The sequence below is a fragment of the Mobula birostris genome, chromosome 15, assembly GCF_030028105.1.
Source record: "Mobula birostris isolate sMobBir1 chromosome 15, sMobBir1.hap1, whole genome shotgun sequence".
Taxonomy (NCBI): domain Eukaryota; kingdom Metazoa; phylum Chordata; class Chondrichthyes; order Myliobatiformes; family Myliobatidae; genus Mobula; species Mobula birostris.
In genome coordinates, this window is record NC_092384.1 from 47,567,901 (window position 1) to 47,587,548 (window position 19,648).

Here is a 19,648-nt window from a genome sequence, read left to right on the forward strand (position 1 = left end):
GGGAAAAACTCAAAAATGTCTGTGCCTGTGGTTGTTAAGTCAGAGTCTGAAACCAGGTGGAGTGCAAGGACAGAAGCAGTGAAGCCCATCAACAAGTACCTTGAGGAGATACTTCAAGTTCTCCAGGACATGATAGATAATGAAAACGAGACCAGTGAAACAAGAAGTGATGCAAGGCGGCTGTACAACTGCATGTTGAGTTACGATTTTCTGATTTTGCTAGGATTTTGGAACAAAGTACTCATTCGCATTGATCGTATTCAAAAGAGGCTGCAGGATCCTAGCATGAACTTTCACGATTTTCCCTGTATTTGAAAGCCGTCCGAGATCATTTTTATGATGAAAGAGAAGTGTTGGTCAGTGAGTCACTCGAGGGAGGAGTCGGTCTCTGTCAAGAATGGAATATTGAAGTTGAAAGACGTCAGAGACAAAAGAAACGAATGACGGATGAGAACTTGAGAGACGCTGGATTAACAGCTAAGGAGGAAATGGAAAGAGTCATGAAGGGAACACTTGACTGCCTTCACAGAGAAATGGACGAAAGGTTTGCTTGTTTGCACGACACTGACGCCAAGTTTGGGTTCCTTCTCGATGTCGAGGGATTGTGTTACGGCACCGACAGTAACAAACTAAAGAAGAAGTGCCAAAATTTGGACGAATTGTACAGTTCTGATGTTGATGGACAGCAGCTATATGAAGAAATTTTGGATTGCAGAATGTTGCCATCAAGGCGGGTCAACTTGAAAATATCAAGACCTGAAGAGCTTCTTGAATTTATTGTTCAGTATGGAGATGAGAGTGTCTTCCCCAATCTTCTCATTGCTATTCAGATAATGCTAACCATCGCAGTTTCCGTTGCCAGCTGTGAGAGATCATTCAGCAAGTTAAAACTAATACTGTCGTATTTGAGAGCCTCCATGGGTCAAGGCAGACTCTGTGATCTTACTCTGCTGAGTGTAGAAAGAGAAGAAACTGGAAAAAAAAACTGACTTTGATCACATCATAGACCAATTTGCATCAGTGAAAGCAAGGAAGGTGCAGTTATAATTTTCATGTAGTGCCATAATTTGTTAATTAAAAGATTAACAAGCTTGACGTATTTTTGAGCTGATATTATGGTAAAGTTATCTAAAGGATGGGTGTCAGATGTTTGGACAGGGGCGCAATTTCAGTCAACACACATAAAAGTTGCTGGTGAACGAGCAGCTCCTCGTGTTAGCACAATTTCAGTGCTTGCCATAGGCGCTATTTTCTGTAGATACAGCTCTGGGGGGTGTGATAGGCTGAGACAACTAGAGCTTGACTGGAGATCCATCCACCATTTGCATGCCGCATTTTCATCAATGAAGTCAACTGAAAGTGAATTAAGATAGGTACTGGATGATGTCACAACTGTCTCCATGCTGTACACTATGAACCGCTGCCCAACAGAGGACAAACAGGTGCTGGTGTCAGCTGCTGTATCTCTCGTTAGAAAGCGTATTGGACCAAGGAAGGAGCACGCTTCTCAGAGGGAGTGTGGGAGTGACAAAGGCAGTGGTCCAACTACAACAGTTTTTGTAGGCAACCTATCTGAGGAAGCATCTCCTATGTTAATCACATAGTTACTTGCAAAATGTAGCTTCATTCTTAGCTGGAAGAGAGTTCAAGAAGCTTCAGGAAAGTTGCAAACATTCGGTTTTTGTGAGTATAAAGAACCAGAATCAACTCTGCATGCATTAAAGTTATTGTAAGAACTTCAAGTGGGAGACTAAAAGCTTCTTGTAAAAGTAGATGCGAAGACCAAAACCCAGCTGCATGAATGGAAGGTTAAAAAGAAAGGAGTCATTGGAGATACGAAAATGGAGGATTTGTCAGATGATGCGAATCGTAAAGAGTGCAATAAAAGGAGTATTAGGGGAATACTCCAGTGAATTAAATGAACCTTCCTAAGATCAAGATGTACAAATTAGAAGAAGAAAAAGTAGGGAAGAGATGGACAGAAAGAGTATGAACGAGAAAGGAAAAGGTGTAATAGAGAGAAGGAACGTGAGAAAAAAAGAGAAGGATTGAAGTAGATCCAGAGAGAGAAAAGGAGAAGAAAGGTGCCCGGAGGTATCAGAACCACCTCTTGCAGTCTCAGAATCAACTGCTACAACCGCCACAGATGCAGCCCCAGGACCCGAGATTGCTTTCACGGCCACAAGTCTCACCTGCCAAGCAGGGTGATACCCCTTGCCATGAAATATGTTGTTCCACATGAGTAAGAAAGCCTCTGCAACAATTAAAACTTTAGGCCTGAATGGGACAGTTTAAATTACTATGCCGTGGATGTCTATGTATATAGTAATTATATTATCTGGTATGCTGTGTATATAGTTAAGTATTCTCTATTGAGATAGAGTTTATAGCTAAGAAGGGAGGACTTGTGTATTTAATATTTCAATAATATCTGAGTAGTCTTGTAAATATGTTGATTAAGCATTCCTGGTAATTTAAATAAGTCATTATAGTTATATGTGTAAATACCTGAATTGCATACATCATCACGCTATCATGTGATATGTGCGCGCCTCACTTAAAGTAAACATGAAGTTTATCACATTTCGGACACCTGAATCTTCCTTTGAATTAGTTTAATGTTTTGAAGTTACAAAACACAGCACATAGGATGAAAAAAACTTAGTTCCCCTTAAATTGATCAAATTAATGATACTCTAAGAACTCATGTTGGTTGAAAGCAGGTTGGGACCATGATATTGTATACAAGTCTTGCAGAATTTAAGAGGGGATTTGAAGTATTTATTGGAAGAAGCAGGAATCATTTATTATAATTATTAGCTCATATTCTGCCTGCACGGCGCTTCCTTTGTAAATATTGTACTTTATTCTGTTATTCTGTTAGTGCTTTTACTTGTACTACCTCAATGCACTGCTGTAATGAAATGATCTGCATGGATGGATTGAAAAGCAAACTTTTTCACTGTACATACGATAATAATAAATCAATTTACCAATTTAGCAATATTCATATCAGAGGTACTGATGGAAGTGCATTTCTTCTCAGCAAAGTACAAACAAAATTCTCTTTATGTTGCAATAAAGTTTAAAATTCTAGAAAACAATTCTCTAGAATTATTAGAGGCCACCAAAGTTGGAAATCTGGAGAAATACACAAAATGCTGGAGGAACTCAATAGGTCAGGCAGCATTTATGAAAATGTCTATTTATCTTTAGAAGCTGCTTGACAAACAGTTTTTTCTCACGTTTCTAAACTTGTAGACATTGTAGAAAATGTCAAGATTCATGCGAAGAAAAGCAATTACTGAAACTCAGCACCTTTGAATAGTATAACCACTATTACATGAGACCTAATGATTTTTCATATTGTGATCAGAATAATGTGGCAGTATTGCGATCAATTGCATCCTGTATCATGGTACTCTGATACTTGAAGGAAGCCTGATTGCTATGGGAATTTAAATACACATTTGTATGTTAAAGTTAAGTTTGAATCTTAGCAATAAATTGCTGGCCAGCCTAATACTCACTGCTGGAAATGTTAGCAACAGAATGGGAAAATATACTCTCTTCATGTTTATTGAATGATACAGCACAGAGGAGGTCATTCAGCTATCAGCAGGAGTTCTGTAGTTGTACTTGCCAGCAAAACTCTTTCTGCTGTTCTTTCCCCGTTGCTGTATGTGCATTTTATATTACAGATTAGAATAATACAATTCATTTGCAAAAAGAGTTAAGGATTTGATTTTAATGTCATCATCTTAATCATGTTTCCTCTAGTTGTTGATCCTCCCTCTTAGATTATTTATAATTTTGAACACCAATGTGAATATATTCTGCTCGAAGGAGAGCAACTGTAGCTTTTCTGATCTTTCTACAGAACTGAAATCCTCCTACTGATTTTGTTTCAATAAATATTTTATATTTCCTCTCTAAGGCCTTGACGTACTTCCACAACTATGATGTCCAAAGTTGACCATGATATTCCAGTTTTGACTTAATTAATGTTTTTATAAAGACTTCATTTCCTTGCTTTTCAACCTTATTCACCTCCTAATTCCTTTAAAAACAAATCTTTTCTCAACCTTTTTCATCAATTTCAGACATTTTATGTAGCCCTGTTAAAACTGCATCATTCAGTTTATAATTGCTCTCACCACAATCAAATGAAAGAAAATGTTTCCTACACACAACTGTTTGAAATCTCACCTGCTTATTTTACACTTGATCTTCTGAAATTTCTTGCTTTTTCTATTTAAATCATCCCACAAAATTGTCTTCAGCTTTAAAAATTGTGGTTCCTTATTCATTTGTCTTGATCAGTAATATATTTAAAAAGATCGATAATTATGATTTGTTTTAATCTGAAAATCAGCTATTCTGCTTTTTCTTCCATGGGAAATTTTATCTTGACGTTTATCACTATTGGGAGAATGGATCAGCTCATGATAAAATGGTGGAGCAGACTCGATGGGCCGAGTGGCTGACTTCTGTTCTTTTGTCTTATGGTCTATTGCTTTAACTGCAAATCCTTGAGGACTCTGGTTAAAGGAATACTGATGGTGTAAAGATGAAAGCTAGAGGTCTATTCATGATACTTAGTCAGGCAACTTCTGGAAGACCACACACATACCTAATGCATTACTTTAACCCTTTCTGTTACTTTCAACAACTCGATCAAGTTCATCATACACAAACTGCTAGTCAATCCTTGACTAAATCTGTGTGATTTTCACCTATCAGCCAAATGTTGAACTGACTGGCCTAATGTTACCTGGTTTATTCATCTCACAGTTTTTAAGTAGAAATATAATACTTGGTAACTGTCCAACCCTCCGGTACTTACTTCTCACTGAAGAATGTATGGAAAGTTGCATGAAGAGCGTATCTACTTCTATTTTCTTCATTAGTTCAAGATGCATCTCATCATGGCTTTTTTACCTTTAAGTATCTTTGTTTTTAATTTTTAAAAAATTTTATCCAACACTTCTGCACCTGGATCTTCACTGGCATGTTAGTGGTATTGCTTCCACTAAAAAAGCTTAACTTATCTCCAAATCATGCCATTTGCCTCCAGCAGAATAGAATCAGAATCAGGGGTAATATTACTGGCATATGTCATGAAATTTGATATTTTGCAACATCAGTAGATTGCAATGCATAATTAAAAAAACTAAACTACAATAAAAAAATATAAAATTTAATATTCTGACACCAGGAACTTTGGAAGCTGACACCGGGAACTCTGGAGACCGACGCCGGAAACTGTCCAGGCTCTGTAGTGCAGGGGTCAATGGTTCAGGTCCCAGTGGTGGCGGCCCACTAGGCATCTTGTGCTGGGCCCCTTGTGCTTATGCTATATCTGCCCACAAAAATCTCCGGATAAGAGTGACAAGAACAAGAAGAGTCATGCCAGATTGGATGTTGCCTGGACTAACAAGGTCCGCGCCAGTGGTTGGGGAACTGGGACCATCTGGTGAGAAATTGGGTACTGGAACAAACCATAAATGGACGAGACCGGACAGAATGGAATTAATGGAATGCTACTTTCACAGCAATCTACATGAAAGAGGATACATGAAGTGCATGTTGAGACTCTGGCAACAACGAAGACCGTTGTCCACATTCACAGGTCATGGGGGTCCTTAATGATGCAGCCTTTCTGAGGAATCATCTTTTGAACATGTCCTCGATGCTGGGGAGACGAGTGCCCCTGTTGGAGCTGGCTGAGTTGATAGTTTCTGCAGCTTTTTCTGATCCTGTGCAGTGGCCCCTTCACAACGAAAAGGTGATAGAATGCTCTCCACGTTACATCTATAGTAAGAGTCTTTGGTGGCACACCAAGTCTCCTCAAAATCCTTTGTAATTGCATCAATATGTTGCGCCTAGGATAGATCTTCAGAGATGTTGACACCCAGCAACTTGAAAGTGCTCACCCTTTCCACTGCTGATCCCTCAGTGACAGCTGGTGTGTTACTTTGACTTCCCCTTCCTGAAATTCACAGTCAGTTCCTTGGTCTTACTGATGTTGAGCACAAGGTTGATGTTGCAACACCACTCAACCAACTGATCTATCTCACTCCTGTATGCCTCCTTGTCACCATCTGAAATTCTGCAGACAATAGTCATGTTATCAGCAAATTTATTGATGGTATTTGAGCTGTGTCTTGCTGCACAGTCGTGGGTAGAGCAAGCCCCTCATTTGTTCCCAATTGGCCCCATCCTATACTTTATAAATAAAGTTCTCACTTCCTTTTATATTACTTGTTCACCTATTTTCATATTTCAGGTTCTTTGAGCTTTAGTATATCCATACTTTGTCTATCTGATTTGCTTCTCTATTCTTTAAATATAGCTTTACTCTTTGGGTCTGATCTTTCAATCTGTATCTGTTAAGTAACTGTAGCTTGGAAAGCAAGTTTCAGTAGTAGTGAGCATGAAACTTCTGGATAATTGGAAAAATGCAGCTAGTTTACCTGAAAAGAAAAACTGCCATTCTTACTTCATTCAGCCTATGTGTGACACTATATGCACCAATGTGGTTTATTCTTAGCTGCTCCTGAAATGACTAAACAAGGCATTTAATTCATCTGTAAACTTAAGTACAGTAATTGATAATCTTGCCATTGATGTCCACCTTCTGTGAATGAATAAATGATATTAAAAACCAACTCTTCCACCTTTGAGGCAGGTCAAGCTTCGATTACCCTGCCTTTCACTTTAATGTGAGTGTTCTATTGTGTACCTGAATCTTTTCCTATTTGGAAACCAATGTCTGTTTCAGTGTGTTTTTGAGTTCTGCCTTTCTGTCTATCTGTCTATTGGTCAGTTAGTGACAGGACTCCTTTGGGGATAGAGAAGCAATGTCTAGAAACTTAATTCTACTGGTTTCATTTATGAACCTTCAGTCATCTGAATTAAAGAAAACTTGCAACCTGTGCAGGACAAATATAAATTCAACAGTTGCAGATTTCTCTGATACTCGATCTGGAGGTAATATTTCATATCTGACAGACAATTGATTAAGTTAAAAGTTTGATTTTGTTCAAATGTTAGATTTAAGGAAACTGCTTTAGATAATGATGAAGCTATCAATCTATTCAATTTTAATTTGCAAAGATGTTGGGATTAGTCAACTAGTAATGTATATTATGCAGAGCAAAGGGGCAATCTCATCACTGATACCAACAGCATTAGTTAAGAATATTTTATACATCTGTCATAGAGAAAATCTGCTCAGGGGCATGGGTGAAGGAGAAATCTTGCATGCTTTTTCCGGGAGGTGGAAAATTACTTTCAGTTTGAATAACAGACATTTTTTAAAAGAGCTTAAACGTTATTATTTTTAATATCTCTGGAGATCCTGATTGTGACACTAGACTGATCATGTGAACTTTGCCTGTTTCATCTGGTGATTCAATCTGCCTTTTACTGGTGCAGTGGTTTGCTAGTTCAGGCTGCAGTCAATTTAACATAAAGGTTAATGCTTCATCATTATTACAAAAAGAAAATTCTAAAAACTTTGAAAGGCAAATGAACATTTATCAGAATTTTTAATAATTTGTTTAATCATGCTGCAGTTGGTTTAATCGTGCTGCAAATAGTAAAGTAATAGTTGACTGAAGTTGCCTTGTTGCTTTTGTGGTAGTAAAATTAGTTTTATCCAATGTGTTGAGGTTTTGATATTAATTCTACTACTTTGCATATACATACTGTATGCTGAATGGAAAAAGCACCACATGAGAAAGCATAGAGTAGAGTGATCTTCCACAATTATAGACAGTGGTGATTGCAAAGGAACTGAATTGCATATCAGACTAAAAGTTTAATTGGGCATTGTATTTATTTTAGTAATTTCTAACATTCTTCAACTATAAAAGTTGTCAATGATTGCATTAAGAAAAGAAAACCTTGTCAACTGCCAAAAACTGCTCTGGCTGACCACACATCTATGTCATTTTTAGTTGCATAGTTTAGAGTGGTTAAAGATCTGAAATAGTAGTGGTAAGGATATCAAATCAGAAATTAACATGCATAGTTTTCTTTTTTTTTTGGCGTGTGCCTGCATGTGTGCGAGTCTGTGCGTGCGTGCGCATCTGTGCGTGTGTGGGTGCATCCGTGATGTCTTTTTCATGGCTTTTTACAAGGCGCCGAGAGAGAGAGAGAGAGGGAGACTGTGTGGTGCGCCACTCCTCACACAGATATTTTCGCAGTATTTTTCTCTTTATTTTACGAGGTCGAGTTGTGATCTCGACACTCAACCCGGCACGGATGGAAAGCGTACTCGGGGGTGGACCTGATTAGTTTTGAACCCGGGAACCTCCGCTCTCAGGTCCGGCGCCAATGTCATTGCGGCACCAGCCGGCCCAATATGGATAGTTTTCAATGATAAACATATTTCTGAAACTGTTGATGTCTATGTACGTGGGGTTTTATATTATGATCTTGTACATATTTTGTGTTCAAGTGTCCTTTTTAATTTTCTTTTCAGCACTGTACCACAGACTACTGTAATATTAAATAGTGATCGCCAGAACCCACTTCCTTCCAAGATTTCCGGACAGGAAGAAGCTATACCCCGAGGAACAGACACTATTGATAATATTCTTAGCAAGTTAGTAAGCTTTTCCGTTTCTTATATGGTTATTATTTAGATAATTTAGATTATTTACTGTCCAAATTGTTAAACTCCTTAAGAATGTTCCATTCTTTTTTAGTTCATCGAAGTTGTTATCTAACTTGTTAAATGTAGCACGTTGGCGTCAGTTAGAATGTCTATAGATGTTGCTGCTGATATTTCAAATCTGACCTAAAACAAATTCCACTTTTAAAGAGAAATAGGAAAAAAAAAGTAAATTAAATTAACATAAGAAAGAGAGAATGTCAGACTGATACAAGCAGAGAGTTGTTACTCCTTAACTTGGCTGCTTATAGAACTACAGTGTCAGGAAAAAATGACATAATTTAAACCAAACTATACATTTTCCTTATTCTGCATCTGGACTGTGATTGTAAATGCTTTGTTATCTGAGAGAAAGTTGAAAGGGAGTAAAAGTCCTAATAAAGAAATCATTGTTAAATAGGATGAGGTTAGTAAAATGTAATTTTCTGTGAATTTGAAGAATGCTAATTTGCTATTTTTTTTGTATTGTTTGGCTATAATTGTTGAATGATCTTTTGTTGCCAAAGTTTAAAAAAAATGAATTGTGTAATAAGCATGTATGAAGAAATTGAAGAAGTGTGTATTTAAGTACATTTTTGTTGACTCTTGGGTACTACTTTCAGATTGGGGTCATTCACCTTGGAAACTAGGCCATTCAGCCCAAGTCCTCACTGGCCAGTAAAAACCCATACATATTAATCTGATCACCCACCACTTGACCTATAGGCTTCCATGCCTATCCATCCAGACACTTCTTAAATGCTGTTGATGACTCTATTTCCACCACTGTCTCAGGTAGTGCATTCCATTAAGTTGCCACTCTCTGGGTGAAGGACTTATTCACATCTCCTCTAAATCTCTTACATCTTAATTGAATCTATGTCCTGTAGTTTTATTCACCTCTGATATGGGGAAGAATTTTCTGCAGTCTTCCCTATATCTACCCCTTATAATTTTATATACTTCAATGACGCCCTCTCTTAACTTCCTCCTTTCTAAGGAAATGCAACCAATTTCTCTAGGTTCTTCTCAGAACTGAAATGCTCCTTTCCAGACAACATCCTGGTGACTCTCATCTGCACTCTCTTCGGCCTTATGAGAACTGCATGTAATTCTCCAGCTGAGATCCAAAATATATTGATATATGCCTTCCTAACCAAATTACTCACCTGTGCTATCAACTTTGAGGCCACCCTGTTCTTTATTACTTAATACTACCATTCATGGTGTATGCCCTATCCTCATTAGTACTTCTAAAATGCATAACCACACATTTATCTATATTAAACAACATTTGTCATTTATCAGTCCATTTTACCAACACATGGTATTGCCCTGTAGCCTAAGACAATCCATCATCAACAATTCTACCAATCTTAGTGTCCTATGAACTTACTGATCAGATCATTCAGGGTGTACATAATTGTAAGTTATCTTTGACAGTACCTTTCTCCAGAAAGCTACTTCATTCACTCTATTTGTTTTGTGGATTTATTCACACTTGATATTTGCCTGTAGACTCTGAATATGTTATAAACTTAATATGCTATTACTTTTTTATGAAATACCAGTATTTGTTTGTTATTCTTCCTTTTGCTGTATTTCAAAGGGAGCAAAGTAAAACAATGGTACCATGTAGAATCTGTAACAGTCTGATGGTACTATCATCTTACCAGTTGTCAAAACTTTGTCATTTGAGTTTAAAAGTTCGGTATGAAATACTTTTGCTGGTTAAGTGGAATGTGAAGCAAGTGGAATGCTTTATAATAATGTTTGAACTCCAGTGCATTGTATTGCCAGTACCTGTAACTTGAAACATTCAGTATTTGAATATATTTTTGCAGGTGTTTTATGAAGGCTAAGTTCCTTTAAAGTGCACTTAATTATGTTTCTTTTCACAAGATGATATATGATTTCTCTGTCGCACAGTGAGAAGAGAATTGAAATGGCACATTAAGAGACAATTGCCACATATACTACTTGTTAATATGTCATGTGAAATATGTAAGACTTTGCTATACTAATGAATGTAAACGTTTGTAAATTGGTTATCATTGATTTACTGCAGCGGTCCTCAACCGCCGGATCGCGGACCGGTACTGGGCCACAAAGCTTGTGCCTCCGGGCCTTGAGGAAACAATATGAATCAGCTGCACCTTTCCTCATACCCTGTCACGCACTGTTGAACTTAAACATAGGATTGCCAACTGTCCCGTATTTGCCAGGACATCTCGTATATTGGGCTAAATTGGTTTGTCCCGTATTTCCCCCGCTAAGGTAGAGCGTTCCTATGAAACCTTTCATGCCGAAATGGTGTAACGTGAAGAAGCAATTACCATTAATTAATGTGGGAAAAAATTTTGGGCGTTCCCAGACCCAAAAAAATAACCTACCAAATCATACCAAATAACACGTTAAACCAAAAATAACACCAATATATAGTAAAAGTAGGAATGATATGATAAGTACATAGCCTATATAAAGTAAAAATAATGTATGTACAGTGTAGTCGGGAAGATGAAGGCAAAAGCGATTTGTAGAAGAAAAAATTGGTACGGACGCGCATGCGCACATCACATGTGCACGTCATGCATGCGCACATCACATGCGTACGTCACGCATGCACACACAGGTGCCCACGCAAGGCTTCATGGTCATGGTAGTCTTTTCTGGGGTAAAGTGTCCCGGGATTTGACTGCTACTTTTGTCCCTTATTTGGGAGTGAGAAAGTTGGCAACCCTAACTGTAAAAGACATGCTGAGGTGAGTTTAACCCTACCTGAACACCCCCCACGGTTGGCTGGTCCGCAAGAATATTGTCAACATTAAACCGGTCCGTGGTGCAAAAAAGGTTGGGGACCCCTGATTTACTGTATAGCTCCATTGATTTATTTGTTTCCTATTTATTCTTCTGTAAGATAGCAACTTTCAGCCTAGAAAATTTCCCTAAATATTTCTGCATTTTTTCCTACTTTGGGTACCAAGTTCTATGCCAGGGAGGAGACAGAACACAATAATTGTGAAGGTTCCTGGCCATGAAGATAGCCATACAGAAGATATTGAAAGTGGATCTGAAACAAGTGACACCATCTCTAATAGTGGTCAATCAGGAGGTCAGAATTTGGCACCCAATGTCACACTCATCACATTGAACTCTGAAGGTAGGCAGGATAATATGAACTTTCAAAGAGCATAGCACAGTCAATACAAATAATAAAAATAAATACAAATAAATTTGCTATTTAATAAATTGTTAAGACTGCAGAATAAGGTTCATTTGGAAAGCCCTGATCGATGTTCAGTGACCTATAACAAACAATTCATGGAATAGAATGATTTGCTAATGTATAAATTATGTAATTTTGTTGTTTATTTTGTTTCTCCATTCAGAAGTTTCCTCTGGCTGTCCATAACCATAAGGCAGTATTTCAAAATAAGTAGTTAGTCATTTTCTTTCTCTTGAATTCCCTGAGTAATCCTCTGGCCATAATAGTTGTGTTTTTTCCCCCATTCTTCCCATCAATTTTTTTCCACACTTATTGAGCCCATCTATTTATAGATTTTTTTTGTTCTCCTATTAACTTGCTTTCTCATTTATCTTTGTATTATCAGCAAAACTGGCTATAATACATTATAACATTATAATACATTTGATTCTTCCATCCTGCTATGAATATAGATTGAAATTAGTTGAAGTCCCAGTATCAATTCCCATGGAATCCCTTCAGTTACAACTTTTCAAGCTAATACAGACCCATTTGCCAATAATTGGTCAGTTGGTCCTTGCAAAGATATTTTTAATTTGCCTGTCCTCAGAAATTCATTATCATTTTATTCGACTACATGATGACATGAAAGCTGTGTCCACACAAAATGTCCACATAGATTTACCACTTTCTTGATCCCAGTACAGACTGGGTTCCAGGAAACCTGTACATTGCAGCCTTTTCAATTCACCTTGATGCATTACTACAAATCATCTTCATCATGCTCTCTGTTCAAGTGGAGTTAATCTACAAGATGGGCAGAAAACTTTGAAATCCTTCACATTAAAACCAAGATCACTCCAACTCCGGGTATCAATTTACAGAACTCAAATGATGTATACCTAAGTACAAGCTCAAAGGCCAAGCATTATCATTGATTCCTTCAGTGAACCATTTAAAAGGAAAAGCCTTGCAGTAAAAATGAAGAAGACAGAAGTATTTTTCCATCCTGCCCGACTGCGCAATATGGTCCATGGCAATCAAGGCCCATGACATTTGATTTCCATATCTTGGGTGTCCCCTGCTGGCAAAGGTAAATGATGATGCAAAATTTCATCACTGCACCTGAAATGTACACAGTTCTGGTCATCAAGGCAGAGGAAGAATGAGATGGCAGTGTAGTGGGCGCAGAGGGTATTCACTACGTGGATGGAATTTTTCCTTTATAAGGACATACTGGAGAAGATGGGTCTGTTTCTGGAATGGAGGAGGTTAAGAGGAAAGTCTACTGAGGCATATAAAATTATGAGGGGTATCGATAGGGTAGATGAAGATTTTCCCCATGCTTGAGGTGGATAAAACTGAAAGATATAGGGTTAAAGTAGATGTTTAGAGATCTGGTGGCCTGCTCCGTGCTGTATGATTGTTCTAAAAAGATGAAAATGCAAAGAAAGAAAAATCTGCTGTACTGCACTCTTATTGACTCAGGTAATTGTTTAAACTAGATACCTCTTTCAAGGAAAAGGAACTGAAGCAAAATCAGTACAGAATTCTTGTCCAAAAAATTTAATGAGAGCATCCCAGATTTGTCTGTCCAAAATGTTAACTACGAATTACCTGGTTACAACAATGGCACGTTAAGAGTGCAATTTTCAGTTGGAATAAACATCTGATCAGACAGAAATCCAGCTCACTTTTGAATTGCCAGGTGTTTTTTCCACATAATTTTGTGATGTGTAGTACTGTCTGGGTGTCTCAGACTCTTACATTATTTACACCCTTGGGTACTGAAATTGTTTGCCAGATGTAGGTTTTGGATCTTGGCCTGGTTTTCATTTCCTGATCTCTGCTTCATTTGGATTTTATAAAGGAAAATATTAACCCAATGCTTTCACTCGTTTTTTATTTACTGCTTGTATGATGAGGTTTAATATAACTACCTTTCCTTTCACAAAAGTATTCAGTGAAGATTCTCTGGACTAGAAATGCAGCTTTCCACCTAGAAATAATACGGGCACTTTCAGATTTCTATAAAGAAGACAGGGATCGCAAATGGGAAAAAATATAGACAAGGTCAGATGCCGTGTAGGGTGAAAAACAGGACATTCTGATATTAAGAAGATAATGTTGGTATTTTGAAAAACATTAAAGTGGATAATTCTACAGGACCTGATGGAGTCTATCTGTATACAGAAGGAAGTAAGAGAGTAAATTGCTGTGGGTTTGATAGAAGTCTTTGTATCTTCTTTAGCCATGGACAAAGTACCAGACAACTGGAAAATATCCCACATTGTTCCTTTGTTCAAGAAACAGATAAAGGACAATCCAGGGAAATTATTGGAGAGGATTCTTATGGATGAGGTTTACTTGCATTTGGAAAAGCTTGGATTAATTAATGATGGTTAGAATGGCTTTGCAAAAGGGGGGGTCCTGTCTCACAACTTTGAGACAGTGATGAGGGTGATTAATAAGGGTAGAGCAATGGATGATGTCTGCATGGAGTTCGGTAAAACATTTAACATGGCCCTATATGGTAAGCTGGTCCAGAAGATTAAGTCATATGGAATCCTTGGTGACACAACAAATTGAATCCAAAATTGGTTTGGACAGGAAAGACTAAGTGTGGTGGTAGAGGTGTGCTGCAGGGATCAGTGTTGGGTTGTCTTGTGTTTACAATATATGTAAATGATTTAAACAAAATTGTAGATAGACTGACTAAGTAAGTTAGCAAATGACATCAAAATTGGTGGAATGGTAGATAGTGAAAACGATTTTAAAATGATGTAGCAGGATATAGCAAGATTAGAAATTTGAGGAGAGGAATAGCTGATAGAGTTTAATCCCAATGAGTATGAGGTGTTGCATTTTGGAGGTCAAATGCCAGAGGAAAGCGTATAGTAAATGACATGAAGTCAATGAACTTAGATTGACATTTAATTTGGTGACGTGATCCGACAATTGGCCTGACATGGCAGTGTCGTTTTTGCATTCTGCAGCTGTTGTGTTGTCTTGATGATTCAATTGTGCTATACTTCTAGAATTGAGCAGGTCTCATATTTATCCTTTGGCAATTAAAAATGTCTTTACGTTTACAGGAACTGAATTAGAAATATTTAAAATGTGAAATATTTTTGTATTGTACAGTCCCTTTGGTAAGAGGGGATAAATGAAAGGTCTAAATTGCCACATCTGTGGATTTGTGCAGATCCGCTGTAGATCTGGGATATACTGACTATAGTGCTTTTGTGTATCTGTTACTCTCATTCGTCATTGGAATCCACAAGCAAACCCATGATAGATCCCTTTTGTGTTGGTAATTCCCAGTATAATACTCAGGCTTCTCCTGTCATTTAATAGCCTGATTGGAGGGGTTTGTAAGCCAGAAGTGTAGGAGGAATAAGTTGTTAATTATTCTTTACCCATTTTGTTTTAGTTATTTGAGTTTGAATTTTTTTTTTAGTTTTTAATTTTTTTAAATCATGTTTTAGGGTCATACAGTTGTACAATTTGCAAATAGGCCCTTTTGCCCAATGTGCTTATACTAAGCATTGCACCTATTTGTACTAATCCCACTTGCCTAGATTAATTCCATTCCCACTATGCCTTGCTTTTTCAAGTGCCTATCTAAGATACCTGTTACTGTTCCTGCCTCCAAAATCTCTGGTAGCACATTCCAGTGTAAATGGGATATGTCAAGGAGCCAGTATTTCAAATCCATGCATCTTTGTAGTAATGGTTAGCAGAAAGAATCTGGAAAAAAAATGGAAATTAAAAAACCTCCATGCTAGGGAAATGCTTTGGCCTCTATTACAGAGAGGTCTCATTGTTCTCCTGGGTCCTGGTTTCCCTTTCTGCAGCTTTATAGAGGTCTGGTTACAATGAATTTATTGAAATAGAACTGGCATCACACTATATTTTGAACTGTTGGGGCTGCTGCTACTCTATAAAACATTACTAGCCATGATGTTGAACAGTCATCACGTTGACTTCAGCTTTTCTACTTTCTGTGTAAATATTTGACTTTGCACAGAATTAAATTATATTAATTACATCCACCCTGTCATTTGTCCAATTATAGGAGTACATGTATGCATTACTAGCCCTTTCTGAGAGAGGCTATGGCTCACCCCTCCTTGTAACTGTTATGCCCATGCATTCATGCACATTTTTTTCTTGTTTTGCATTTTCTGTTTGGGCATTAAGTAAATCTACTATTGTGATGTAACCATTCTTTGTGGCATTCTTTTTTGCAGCTAACAGGAATATATGATATTATAATAGAACATGAAATATTGATCTAAGAGTATTAGCCTATCTTCTATTTGTAGTTCAATGGTTTTAAATTGGGTTCATGTATGTTCAGTCCTTTTCGTATGGAGGAATTTCAAACTCTTCTCAATATCAACTAAAGTGAATAACAGAATACTGATTGCATTTAAGTGAGAGAGTTTTACAAATCAGGGCAAACCATGGCAGCATGACATTCATAAATTATGACCAGACTTTGGCTCTTTGCGGTTTTGAAATTTGATACCTGTAACAGAATCCTTTGAGAAGTGAGTGACTGAATGACAAGATAGATGTTATTATTCTTGAGCGATTCCTTTGGCTCAAGGATGACTTGCTTTCACTCTAGCCATGCTTATTTTGTGGTGACTCGTGAGGCTAGTGTTGGGCCGAAAGATTTTACTAGTTTAGTAATGCCTACATGAGGCTTCAGTGTACTCCTGATGCATGTACTAAAGAGTCCACATTCCATCCCAAATACTCCTTCTCCAACTCCAGTGGTTATAGGCCAGGAATTTCCAAGAGTTGGTAGGATGTTGAGCTTTTTCAAAGATGATATCTTTGGGTCTTCTTTCGTCCACCTGGTATTCTTGCTTTGGGATCGAGGCATTGTCCTTGTAAGTGACATATACCCTCCAGCAGAGCAGTGCGAGTACACTTAGGGTCTTAAAACAAGAACTGTTGGTCTTGGAGAGGTCGCTGATATTGATTTACCTTGTAAATAGATTCAGAGAATTTTGCCGAGGTAGTATTAGTGGGATCTCTGCACTGATTGGAGGTGTTTGCTGTAGGTAATGCATAGAGTACAACAGCACAAGAACAGGCACTTCAGTCCATCTAGTCCGTGCCAAACTGATCTCCTGCCTAGTCCTATTTACCTGCATCTAGATCATATCCCTCCAAATCCCCACCCCCATCCAGGAACCTATCCAAACTTCTCTTAAATATTACGTTAACCCACATCAACCACTTCCACTGGAAATTCGTTCCACACTTGCACCACCCTCTGAGTGAAGAAGTTTCCTCTCAGATTTGCCTAAATATTTCATCTTTCATCCTAAACCTCTAGATCTTCCAACCTTGGGGAAAAAAGCCTGCTTGCAAGTCCCAACAACATTCTCGAAATCGTTTCTGTACTTTTCCATCTTATATTTTTCCTGTAGTTTGGTGATCAGAGCTGCAGACAATACTCCAAATTAAGCTTCACCAACATCTTATACAATTTCAATATGACATCCAAATGGCTGTACTGAATACTTTGATTTATGAAGGCCAATGTTTCAAAAGCTCTCTTTAGTATCCTATTTGTGACACCACTTTCAAGGAATTATGGATCTGTATTTCCAGATCCCTCTGATGTCAATCTCCTCAGTGCCCTACTGTTCACTATGTAAATCTTACAGCGGTTTTTCTCCCAAGGTGCAACACCTCACACTTCTCTGCATTAATTTCCATTTACCAATTTTAGCCTATTTTTTTCCAGCTGGCGCTCGTCCTGCTGCAAGCTTTAATAGCTTTCCTCACTGTCCACTACCCTCCAGTCTTGGTGTTATCAGCATATTCACTGATCCAGTTTACTACTGATCCGGAGAGGCAACCATCTATTACCACTTTTTGGCTTCTCCGCTGAAGCCAATGTGTAATCCAATTTACAACCACATCTCCTGAATGCCAAGCAACTGAACTTTCTTGACTATCTTTCCATGCGAGAACTTGTCAAAGGCCTTGCTAAAGCCCCTGCAGACACTATCCACTGCCTTTCATTTATCAGCTTTCCTGGTAAACTCAAGAAGCTCTATAAATTGGTTAGACATGACCTCCCACACATTGACTATCCCTAATCAAGCTCTGACTATCCAAATATTGGCATATACAGTCCCTTAGAATACCTCCCAATAATTTACCTACTACTGACGTAGTGTCACTGGCCTATAATTTTCCAGCTTATTGTTAGAGCCTTTTCTGTACAACGGAACAGCAAGCTATCTTCCAATCCTCCAATACTTCACCTTTGGTTAAGAATTTTTTAAATACCTCTATCAAGGCCCCTGTAATTTCTGCACTAGCCTCCCACAAGGTCTAAGGGAACTCCTTATCAGGCATTAGGGATTTATCCACCCTAATTTGCATAAAGACTACAAGCACGTTCTCCTCTGTAATCTATATATGCTCCATAACCTCACTGCTGTTTTGCCTCAATTCTATAGGTTCTGTCTCTATCTCGAGTAAAAACAGATGTAAAAAATCTATTTAAGAATCATAGTCATATTTTATTGATCCCGGGGGAAATTGGTTTTCGTTACAGTTGCACCATAAATAATTAAATAGTATTAAAGCCATAAATAGTTTGATAGTAATATGTGAATTATACCAGGAAATAAGTCCAGGACCAGCCTATTGGCTCAGGGTGTATGACCCTCCAAGGGAGGAGTTGTAAAGTTTGATGGCCACAGGTAGGAATGACCTCCTATGATGCTCTGTGTTGCATCTCGGTGGAATGAGTCTCTGGCTGAATGTACTCCTGTGCCCAACCAGTACCTTATGTAGTGGATGGGAGACATTGTCCAAGGTGGCATGCAACTTGGACAGCATCCTCTTTTCTGGCACCATCGTCAGAGAGTCCAGTTCCATCCCCACAACATCACTGGCCTTACGAATGAGTTTGTTGATTCTGTTGGTGTCTGCTACCCTCAGCCTGCTGCCCCAGCACACAACAGCAAACATGATCGCACTGGCCACCACAGACTCGTAGAACATCCTCAGCATCGTCCGGCAGATGTTAAAGGACCTCAGTCTCCTCAGGAAATAGAGAAGGCTCTGACCCTTCTTGTAGACAGCCTCAGTGTTCTTTGACCAGTCCAGTTTATTGTCAATTTGTATCCCCAGGTATTTGTAATCCTCTACCATGTCCACACTGACCCCCTGGATGGAAGCAGGGGTCGCCGGTACCTTAGCTCTCCTCAGGTCTACCACCAGCTCCTTAGTCTTTTTCACATTAAGCTGCAGATAATTCTGCTCACATCATGTGACAAAGTTTCCTACCGTAGCCCTGTACTCAGCCTCATCTCCCTTGCTGATGCATCCAACTATGGCAGAGTCATCCAAAAACTTCTGAAGATGACAAGACTCTGTGCAGTAGTTGAAGTCTGAGGTGTAAATGGTGAAGAGAAAGGGAGACAAGACAGTCCCCTGTGGAGCCCCAGTGCTGCTGATCACTCTGTTGGACACAGTGTTGCAAGCACACTGGTCTGCCAGTCAGGTAATCAAGAATCCATGACACCAGGAAAGTATCCACCTGCATCGCTGTCAGCTTCTCTCCCAGCAGAGTAGGACGGATGGTGTTGAATGCACTGGAGAAGTCAAAAAGCATGACCCTCACAGTGCTCGCTGGCTTGTCCAGGTGGGTGTGGACACGGTTCAGCAGGTATGCGATGGCATCCTCAACTCCTAGTCGGGGCTGGTAGGCGAACTGGAGGGGATCTAAGTGTGGCCTG

General features: G+C 38.6%; 1 protein-coding gene across 7 annotated transcripts in view; it reads left to right on the forward strand.

Annotated features, from left to right (window-relative positions):
- The window catches only part of banp (BTG3 associated nuclear protein), a 177,024-nt gene that overhangs the window by 55,192 nt on the left and 102,184 nt on the right, over positions 1-19,648 (forward strand). For all 7 annotated transcript variants that reach the window (XM_072279730.1, XM_072279727.1, XM_072279731.1 and 4 more), the window contains exons 5-6: positions 8,492-8,614; positions 11,647-11,822. In XM_072279730.1, the coding sequence (XP_072135831.1) occupies positions 8,492-8,614; positions 11,647-11,822 (299 nt within the window). The remainder of the gene's footprint in view (positions 1-8,491; positions 8,615-11,646; positions 11,823-19,648) is intronic.